The 10781-nt window shown below is 42.3% G+C and overlaps 1 protein-coding gene across 2 annotated transcripts; it reads right to left on the bottom strand.

Moving 5' to 3' along the window:
* Positions 1–5278: 5278 nt before the first annotated feature.
* On the bottom strand, positions 5279–9272 carry LOC103000158 (RNA/RNP complex-1-interacting phosphatase-like). 2 transcript variants are annotated; one of them, XM_057558058.1, is made up of 3 exons: positions 9072–9272; positions 6494–6626; positions 5279–5470 (listed from the first exon to the last, which is right to left on the bottom strand). In XM_057558058.1, the coding sequence occupies exons 1-3, from the start codon at positions 9170–9172 to the stop codon at positions 5411–5413; spliced, it is 294 nt and encodes a 97-aa protein (XP_057414041.1). In that variant the 5' UTR covers positions 9173–9272; the 3' UTR covers positions 5279–5410. The 2 variants fall into 2 exon arrangements, 1 of the variants encoding a protein (XP_057414041.1); XR_009009892.1 differs by lacking the exon at positions 9072–9272 and adding an exon at positions 7618–9042 and having other exon boundaries at positions 5279–6626.
* Between the last annotated feature and the right edge of the window lie 1509 nt (positions 9273–10781).

Genomic DNA, 10781 nt, shown 5'->3' on the forward strand with positions numbered 1-10781 from the left:
AGGACGTCTAGGTTTATCACAAGGCAGAAAATACGTCACGCTACTAGCCCCATGCAGAACTGCCTTGGTACGAAATTTTAACTGGGAAGGACAGGGTGCTGCTTGAGACTCTTTGCCTTTGTCAGAAACTACACATAATATGCAGTGTGCAACTTTGATATTGGTGACCTAGTGAAAAAAGCACTATCATCCCCACTGGAGAGCAGGATACTTGCAGCGTCAAAGTTTCCTGAGGAATAGTGTTGCTGCCTGTGTTGTCTTCACTTCTAGAATGCCGTTGTGGAGAAAAGAGAGAGTTCCTCTAGAAACAGAGCACATACTGTGCCTTCCAGGAGGCATCCCAGAGCCCTCATTGCCAAAGGGAAAGCTAGACCTCTCCACAAATTTCAAAGTATCATTCAGATATTACATCTACGAACTGAGGCGTGCAGAGGTTTTCCATTTACTTTTGGGCAAGTAGTGCAGGAACTCTGGTATGCTTTTCCTACAGCACCTGTGTCCTCACTGTGAGCCAGGAAAGAACACTGCGTACAGGATCACTCTTCTTGGCTGACTGCACAGCATTATCATCCCTAAGGCCTCGGGATCACCTCTTTGAAAGCAGAGTGAAAGGCAAGCCTCTGCTTTCTTCTCCAGATATCTAGATTGCCAAAGCATTCAAGGGACCTCTGGAACACAGTTCTAGCAGGTCTTAGGTGTAATGCCAGTGGCTCTCAGTACAGAGCGTGAGTTGCAATGAAAACACTCTTTTCTTAGAGTCCGTTCTGGGTACACTTACTTACCTGACCTCTCTCTACACCACGCAGAAACTAGACATTACATGGAGTCTTGAAAGTGTATAGTTTCCCCTGAAACCTACTAGGGTTAGAGAAGGTGCGAGGACACATAACCTACCTAACGTCTTAAGTCCCGTAGACCATTCACACGTTGCACAACTCCCTGGTTCAAAATTAATCCAGGAAGGTGCCAGAGTGCTCCTGCGGTCTCCTTTTGCTCACTGGAAACTAAATGTACATGGGCAGTTTTGAAATTTGGGATTGGGAACGTATGCGACTAGTAGCACTTACCAGCTGTAAAGAAGGATCGCTGCAGCCTCAAAGCTGCCTGAAATACAGTGCTGCTGCCAGTCTTACGTGTTGGAATGCCCCTGTTAGGAAAAGGGCGTTTTCCTGAGAGCAATAGGGTGATTGCAGTTCCTTGCATGAGGCATCCCAAAGGCGCCAATACCTAAAGGGAACACGACACTGCCAGGCAGGCTCATAGCGAGGTCTATGTATTGCATCCACAAGATTAGGCATGCAGCACTTCCCATGAAAATGTAGTGCATGTAGTGCCTTCACGCTAGTGAGCTTTTCAGGACTTCTAGGACTCGTGCATCCTCAGCACCTCCCATGGAAAACACTGCGCCCCGAACCTCTCTTCCTGGGCGACTTCACAACATGCAGGGACTTTGGGCCTCCGGATCATCTCTCTTAATGCAGAGAGAAAGGTGACACACTGCTTTCTTCGTTGGATAGCTAGATGGCCAAGCTTTCTAAAGGCCACATGAACACAGGTCCAGCAGGGCTTTTAGGTGTATGGCCAGTGGCTCCCATCACTGAACCTGGGCTGCAATGAAGAAACACTCTCCTTTGGGTGTATATTGGGAACCCTTACTTGTCGTCTCTCTATGCCAAGCAGACAGTTGACTTTCGAAGCAGCCTGACAAAGGCACAGTTTTCCCCTGAAACACCAACTAGCCTTTTATAAGGTGTACGGACATCGAGGCCTATCCCACGGCCGTAAGTACGTCACGCTACTCGCCCTATGCAGAGCTGCCTTGGTACGAAATTTTAACTTGGAAGGACAGGGTGCTGCTTCAGACTCTTTGACTTTGTCAGAAACTACACGTAATATTCAGTGTGCAACTTTGATATTGGTGACGTAGTGGGAAAAGCACTATTTTCCCCACTGGAGAGCAGGATACTTGCAGTCTCATAGTTTCCTGAGGAATAGTGTTGCTGCCTGTGTTGTCTTCACTTCTACAATTCATTTGTGGAGAAAAGAGAGAGTTCCTAAACAAACAGAATGTGTTCTGTGCCTTGCAGGAGGCATCCCAAAGTCCTCATTGCCAAAGGGAAAGCTAGATCTCTCCACAAGGTTCAAAGTATCATTCAGATATTCCATCACTGAATTGAGCTGTGCATATGTTTTCCATTTACTTTTGGGCAAGGAGTTCAGGAACTCTAGTATGCTTTTCCTAAGGCACCTGCATCCTCACCATGTCCCAGGGAAGAACACTGCATACAGGATCACTCTTCTTGGCTGACTGTGCAGCATTACACTCCCTAAGGCCTTCGGATCACCTCTTTGACAGCAGGGTGAAAGGCAACCCTCTGCTTTCTTCTCCAGGTAGCTAGATGGCCAAAGCATTCAAGAGACCTCTGGAGCACATCTCCAGCAGGTCTTAGGTGTAATGCCAGTGGCTCTCAGTGCAGAGTGTGAGCTGCAATGAAAACACTTTTCTTAGTGTCCGTTCTGGGTACACATATTTACCTGACCTCTCTCTATGCCACGCAGAAACTAGACATAACATGCATTCTTCAAAATGTATAGTTTCCCCTAAACACTACTACACTTAGAGAAGGTGCGAGGACACCTAACCTACCTAACGTCTTAAGTCCCGTAGACCATTCACACGTTGCACAACTCCCTGGTTCAAAATTAAACCGGAAAGTTGCCAGAGTGCTCCTTCTGTCTTTTTTAACTGACTGGAAACTAAACGTACCTGGGCAGTTTTAAACTTTGGGATTGGGAACGTATGCGACTAGTAGCACGTCCCAGCTGTAAAGAAGGATAGCTTCAGCCTCAAATCTGCCTGAAATACAGTGCTGCTGCCAGTCTTACATGTTGGAATGCCCCTGTTAGGAAAAGGGCGTTTTCCTGAGAGCAATAGGGTGATTGCAGTTCCTTGCATGAGGCATCCCAGTGGCGCCAATACCTAAAGGGAACACGACACTGCCAGGCAGGCTCATAGTGAGGTCCATGTATTGCATCCACAAGATTAGGCGTGCAGCATTTCCCATGAAAATGTAGTGCATGTAGTGCCTTCACGCTAGTGAGCTTTTCAGGACTTCTAGGACTCGTGCATCCTCAGCACCTCCCATGGAAAACACTGCGTCCCAAACCTCTCTTCCTGGGCGACTTCACAACATGCAGGGACCTTGGGCCTCCGGATCATCTCTCTTAATGCAGAGAGAAAGGTGACACACTGCTTTCTTCATTGGATAACTAGATGTCTGAGCTTTCTAAAGGCCACCTGAACGCAGGTCCAGCAGGGCTTTTAGGTGTATGGCCAGTGGCTCCCATCACTGAACCTGGGCTGCAATGAGGAAACACTCTCCTTAGGGTGTATATTGGGAACCCCTACTTGCCATCTCTCTATGCCAAGCAGATAGTTGACTTTTGAAGCAGCCTGACAAAGGCACAGTTTTCTCTTGAAACACCAACTAGCTTGTATAAGGTGTATGGACATCGAGGCCTAACCCAAGGCAGTAAGTACGTCACGCCACTCGCCCCATGCAGAACTGCTTTGGTACGAACTTTTAACAGGGAATGACAGGGTGCAGCTTGAGACTCTTTGCCTTTGTCAGAAACTACACATAATATGCAGTGTGCAACTTTGATATTGGTGACCTAGGGAGAAAAGCACTATTTTCCCCACTGGAGAGCAGGATACTTGCAGCGTCAAAGTTTCCTGAGAAACAGTGTTGTTGCCTGTCTTCTCTTCACAGGTAGAATGCCTTTGTGGAGAAAAGAGAGTGTTCCTCTAGAAACAGAGCGTGTCCTGTGCCTTCCAGTAGGCATCCCAGAGCCCACATTGCCAAAGGGAAAGCTAGACCTCTCCACAAGTTTCAATGTATCGTTCAGATATTCCATCCACGAATTGAGGCGTGCAGAGGTTTTCCATTTACTTTTGGGCAAGTAGTGCAGGATCTCTGGTATGCTTTTCCTACAGCACCTGCATCCTAACAGTGTCCCAGGAAAGAACACTGTGTACAGGATCACTCTTCTTGGCTGACTGCACAGCATTATCATCCCTAAGGCCTCAGGATCACCTCTTTGAAAGCAGAGTGAAAGGCAACCCTCTGCTTTCTTCTCCAGATATCTAGATGGCCAAAGCATTCAAGGGACCTCCAGAACACAGCTCTAGCAGGTCTTAGGTGTAATGCCAGTGGCTCTCAGTGCAGAGCGTGAGCTGCAATGAAAACACTCTTTTCTTAGTGTCCGTTTTGAGTACACTTACTTACCTGACCTCTCTCTATGCCACGCAGATACTAGACATTACATGCAGTCTTGAAAATGTATAGTTTCCCCTGAAGACTACTACGCTTAGAGGAGGTGCAAGGACACGTAACCTACCGAAAGTCTTAAGTCCCATAGACCATTCACACATTGCACAACTCCCTGGTTCAAAATTAAACCGGGAAAGTGCCAGAGTGCTCCTTCGGTCTCTTTTTGCTCGCCTAAAACTAAACGTACTAGGGCAGTTTTGAAGTTTCGGATTCGGAATCTATGCGAATAGTTGCACTTCTCAGCAATAAAGAAGGACAGCCTCAGCCTCAAAGCTGCCGGAAATACAGGGCTGCTGTCAGTCTTACGTGCTGGAATGCCCCTGTTAGGAAATTGGCGTTTTCCTGAGAGCGATAGGGTGCTTGCAGTGCCTTGCATGAAGAGTCCCAAAGGCGCCAAGACCTAAAGGGAACACGACACTGCCAGGCAGCCTCATAGGAATGTCCATGTATTGCATCCATAAGATTATGTATCAACTGCAAATTTGAGCACTCACTGGGTACTTAATATTTAAAAATGATATTAAGGAATAAAAGTCCTATATTTTAAATATACACACCAAAATTGTATACGTGTAATTAAATGTTGTCTCAGAGCTGCTTCAAGATAATATGGAATAGGGTGAAACACATGGGGGTATAGATAAAACATGACAGCCATCAGTTGGTAAATATTAAAGCTGGATGAGTTCATGTGTATACAAGGAACACTCACAGTATTTTGTATGCTTTTGTATATGTTTAAAATTTGTGATAATTGTTTAAAAACAAGACGACACTGTAGAAAACAGTTTGGCAGTTTCTCAAAGGTTAAACGTAGAGCTACCATATGATCCAACAACTCTGCTACTACCTACACTGCACATCTAAAAGAACTGAAAGCAGAGATTTGATCAAATATCTGTACACCAATGATCATAGCAGCATGATTCACAATAGCTACAAGTGGAAACAACCCAAGTGTCAATCAACCGATGAATAACAAAATATGGCATATACACACAATGGGATTTATTAAGCCAAAGAAGGAATGGCATTTTGTTACATGCTATAACATGGATGAACCTTGAAAACATTGTTTACTGAAATAAGCCAGACATAGAAGGACAAATATTGTAGATTCCACTCACACGAGGTACCTAGAATAGGCAAATTCATAGAGACAGAAAATAGAATAGAGTTTACTAAGGGCTGGTGGGAGGGAAAATGGGGTTGTTACTGTTTGATGGTTACAGAGTTTTCGTTGAGGATGATGAAAAAGTTTTGGTTATACACAGTGGTGATGGTTATACAACACTGTGGCTGTATTGAATGCCACTGAACGGCATATTTATAAATGGTTAAAATAAATATTATTTATGTATATTTCACCACAATTTAAAAAAAAGAGGAATAACTGAGTTGAAATTTCAATTCTTCCTTTTCCGAGAGTCAGTTTCATCGTCTGTAAAATTAGTAATTGTAGTTGTCTATCCTCTGAGCTAAGTGCAGAGTAAGCACTCAGTAGGAGAGATCAGTACTACTTCCACTTCAACAGCAAAGGACTGTTGTGAAGATTAACTAAGTCAATGGATAGGAAAGAACTTTCTAAATGGCAAACTGCTATACAAATATTAACAAACATTTGGTGTTACTGTCTCCCAAGGCCATGGAACAGGTCAGAAGAAGGATAATTCTTTTGCACTCGTATATTCTACATGGGCCAAGAGAATATATGGGTTTCTGTATTGTATCAGAAGGTATTAGAAAAAGAAGGCATAAAACTTAGAGAACAATTGTCTTTTACCGTGATGCTTAAACATGCTCAGGCAACTGCTTAAAATAAGTGCTCAAGACATAATGGTCATACCTTTCTTTCCTTTTAGGCTACTACTATTCTTACTAAAAGTTTACTTCATTTTAAAAATATAGAACATGGAAGCTTACAGAATTTCTTAAGCATATCTAGAACCTACTGCCAAATACTATAGTTCAATTCATATCTTTAATCTCATTTTGAAACAGCAATTAGAAATGTGTATTTAAGGAAACCACTAGCTTCCCTTTTTGAACCCATGAAAGAAGGCAAGGATTCACCTTAGCATAAGATGATAACTACTGAATTACTATGAATTATTACAGTATCAGAAAGAAGGTCATTTTCAATTACCGGTTCCATTTACCTCTGGCTTATAAGAGCGGCGAGTATATGTTAAGTCAATAATCAGCCCAAGTTCTTCATTCTGGTCTTGGATTTTGTTAAAAAAGATCCAAGGGGGAAAAACATTCTTCTGGAGCAAGATTCTTTTCAAAACTCTGTCAGAGAGAATAAAATAAGAAAGAACATGTGTTTAAAATCCTTTATGATATTATCCATTTATTCAAACCCTGTGATGCTAACATATGAGATTCAAAGTAAAGTTTCCTCCTCTGGAATTTACAAGCGATATTCCAATCCTTTCTTCCAGAGAGATTAGACGGAAGAAAATAAGCTCACTTCTATATATTTATTTCTATGTTTGTTTATTTCATGTTGGTCTCCTAACCAGACTGTAAACTCCCAGAAGGCAGGGACCACATCAATTTTGCCTACCACTGTATTGCCAGCTCCAAGCAGAGTGCCTGTAAATAGACACATAAATAAATACTTCTTGAATATCTACATATATGAAGGATGGCTTTCACTGCTAAATATTCTTTTATGTATTTGGCTTATTTATATACTCTGTTCCATTGATCTGTTTGGTTATTCAACTGCCAGCAGCACACTATTTATTTTAAATTAGTAGACTAGTTTTAGAGCAGTTTTAGATTCACAGCAAAACTGAGCAAAAAGTACACAGTTCCCACTTATACCCTCTCTCCTTCATCCCACACAGCCTTCCCCACTATCAACATGCCATACCAGTGTGCTTCATTTGTGAGAATTCATGAACCAACACTGACACATTATTATCAATCAAAGTCCATAGTTTATTGCATTCATGGTACAAGTAACTGACTATTTCTTTATTTCTAGTACAGTCATCCCCAAACATCTACATACTGAGATATATATTACTTTCTTACAAATTACTTTATTCTTTATTTATAGTTAGGGCATTACATTGTTTTGTGTTTTATTTTGTTTTAAATTAAGTACAAAAGTAGGTTGTATTTATCTATGAATTCCACTTCTGGATAGTAAAGGAAGATTTAAAAAGTATTTGCTATATAAAGGGAAAATGGAGTACGGCGGGTTTGAGAGCCAGGGCTCTATATGGTGAATTCAGATTTCTGGAAGAATACGGTATTAACTTTCGCTTACCTGTATTAAAGGAACTTTGAAAGCAATGAAACGAGTCCCAGGCATCCGCTGTCCAACTGGGAGATAGTCTTTCCACCTATTAATATCTTTTTTGTTAGGCACATTTTATGTTAGGCTGTCTCCCTGCATAGGACGAAGGCGCCTTGAAAATGGAAATCATATCCCTCTAGAGTACGTCCCTCTTCTTTCTGCTTTGCATTTTGCTGCTCCACTTATTCAACCCCACCTAGTAATAACCTATACTTCCCTTGTTCCTGTTTTCCCATCTGGAAAACAGACAAAAGGCAACCAGACAACGCAAAGGTCTCAACAAATAAGGGATATCCAAAACCAGAGATGGCCAGAACTTCTGTATCCCTGATGAAACCTAGCCCGGTGTTGAATACTTAAGTATCATTAATACATGCGTGTCGACTGAAATAGTTTAAACTCAATTCTTCCACTTCCCAGTTTAGTTTTAGTCCTCATACAAAACCTGATAATCAAATTCCTTAATGCTAGGAATCACAGTGAAAAATAATATCTGAACTGACTTCTGTCACATGAGTTAGAACTAAGGTTAATTCAGTGTATCTGAAGCATAGAAAGTGAGGGCAAAAGTGGCACAAGATGGGGCTAGAGAAGCAGAGAGGATTCTAGACCACGCAGAGTCTTAAAGGCCAACAGTGTGTTTTCTATTCTCAAAACAATGTTTGTGAGCGATGTTTATGAGCAATGTTCCAACTTGCTTTTAAGGTGTCTTGTGTGAAAAATGGATTGGAAGGAAACAAGATATATGGACACTAGTTAGGACCTAGTCGCAACAGACAGGCAAGTTCAGGATTAGGATGTTGGGGAAGAGCTGACAGATTCCAAATAAATTCTGGAGATAAACTGAAGCGGGCTTAACAGGGTATGGGATGGAGGAAAGGAAGGTCTTAGGGAATTAAAGGGTTTACTGCACCCATGAGCAAAGTCTCAAAATTAATCATTTGAACGTACAGAGGTAGATCTCTCAAATGACACCGGTTAGGAAGCAACAGTACGCCCTTTAGAATTCCTAGAGACAACACAAATCAACTGTTTCGATGGAAAATTCGGCGGGATCAGTGCGTTTTTTCACTCAAACTTAGTTCCAGTTCCTATTACTCACATTTTCTATGCCAAAACAACACAGCTTGAGGAATTGAAGGGGATTCCATTTTGGTAATTAAGGAGTGTCCCCAACACTGACAGTCGCATCTTAAAAAGCACTCCCTCTGCATTCTACCCGAGGAGCAATGGCCAGAGCTTCCCTTTGAAAACGATGGGGAGAAATCAGAACATCACACACTGTCCCTTTCAGCTACTGTGAACTGAGCCGCGAGATGACCAATACCCCCTGGCACAGCGCGGACCGGCCAGCGCGCGGGAGCAACAGGGACAGGAGACAGCACAAGAGACGAAGCCCAGGCCCAGGGGCCAAGGTGTATTACCTTTCCGGGTTGTGCTTTCCGCCCTTCCTCTTGGCCGACGAACGTCCGGAAAGGCCGCGACCCTGACCCCAGCGCCCGCGGCCATGCTGCCACTGGCTCATGTGACCCCCAACCTGCCGCCCACCCAACGCCAAGAGTGCCAAAGTCGCCAACCCGGCGCCCCCGGTGCCAGCACAAGGCCCCGAACCACAGGCGCCTAGGCACGAGCCCACGCAGCTCGCGGACCTCCTTCTACTGCGCATGCGCCACCGCCCGTCCACATGACGTCATCACGCCGGCCGACTCAGACGCTTGATTAGTAAAGAGGACTCTCATGCCTGCAATTCCCTCCTTAGCCGAAGGCGGCTAGCAGAGGTCCATTAGTTCGTGGGTGTAACCTTCAGGATTCCAATAGCACAGGACACGGAAAGTTGTCCCACTCTCCCAGTTTCTTGTGTGGTTCTTTCAGATGTTTCCCAAGTGCTTACATTCACACTTACTGTATCTTGTATGGAAGTATTTGTACCTAATGGATATCCCGTATTTTATAGAAAAGCAGCATACTATATACATAGTCTACAATCTGTCTTGGATAGTGATTTTCCCAGTCAATTTTTGTGTACATCCATTCTATGCTCTTTAATAGCTGCACAACATTACATAATTTACATGACCAGTCCAATATTGATGCACTTTTAGTTGTTTTCAATTTGGGGGTTTTTTGTTTTTTTTTTGTTTTTGTCCTCTGTTACAGATAGGCTGCAATGTGAACCTCTTTATACACGTATAGAGCTATATATAAATTTCTAGACATAGAATTTCTGGAATGAAAGAGATGCAAACTTAAAATATTGAAAGATTTTCAATCAATCTAATCTGCCTAATCAACCTTCACAAATATTCTATCAACTTATCCTCCACTCACAGTGACACATTTATTGGGTTTCTATTATGTGCCTGGTATCATGCTGGAGCTTGACTGTATGTATTTACATTTTAGACAATACCAAAAAATGCCTGAGAGAGATAAGAGTGGAGCTCAAGTATAACATTTCCTCACAGTATCAGGCATAGGGATCTGTATCTGTTAGAAAAACTATGAATCCTGCCACAAGTGGACAGCAAAGAACAGCATGTCCTACAGTAGGTCTGAGGGTATAATAGCATACTAAATTCCATTGTTATTTATACTAACAAATGTTTTTTGTTAGTTTTACTTTTTAGTTTCTAATTTCTGAAAGTAGCTTACATACATATACACTGTTAGTAATCTTCACAACCATTTGAGCTGGGTAAACTGAGTCAGGAAGGTCAGAATTTTTGAATGAATGAATGAGTAAAAAGATCACTAGCTTTAATGTATCTGGGACAGTCATAGTCTAACCAAGTTTAAATCCACAAGCATTTATTTACAATTCTGAAAACTTCCACATAATTAAAAATGGGACAATATTAGTAAATCACTATTTGGATAAAGAAAAGATACAAGTTAGCACAACATAGTTTACAAACTTAAATTAGGCACATTCAATTTGGTGCTAAATCATAAAATACTCTTTTGCAATTTATGAAAAATATCCAATAGGCATGGAATGGTCAAAAAGTACAAATGATACAGATATCTATAGACATGACAATGTACAAATGGTGACATAAATCTACCAGAAACTAGAAAATCTATGTTGGTCTTATAGTTCCAGCTGGCTAAAAGATACAGGCTTTGGGTGGGAA

The sequence above is a fragment of the Balaenoptera acutorostrata genome, chromosome 12 (genome assembly GCF_949987535.1).
Source record: "Balaenoptera acutorostrata chromosome 12, mBalAcu1.1, whole genome shotgun sequence".
Taxonomy (NCBI): Eukaryota; Metazoa; Chordata; class Mammalia; order Artiodactyla; family Balaenopteridae; genus Balaenoptera; species Balaenoptera acutorostrata.

Coding starts and splice junctions, on each gene's coding strand:
- LOC103000158 (XM_057558058.1), bottom strand. CDS start 9,172: ATGAGCCAGTGGCAGCATGGCCGCGGGCGCTGGGGTCAGGGTCGCGGC. Junction 6,627..9,071: donor GGAAAGCACAACCCGGAAAG/GTAATACACCTT, acceptor TCTCTCTGACAG/AGTTTTGAAAAGAATCTTGC. Junction 5,471..6,493: donor GCCGCTCTTATAAGCCAGAG/GTAAATGGAACC, acceptor TGCCTATTCTAG/GTACCTCGTGTGAGTGGAAT.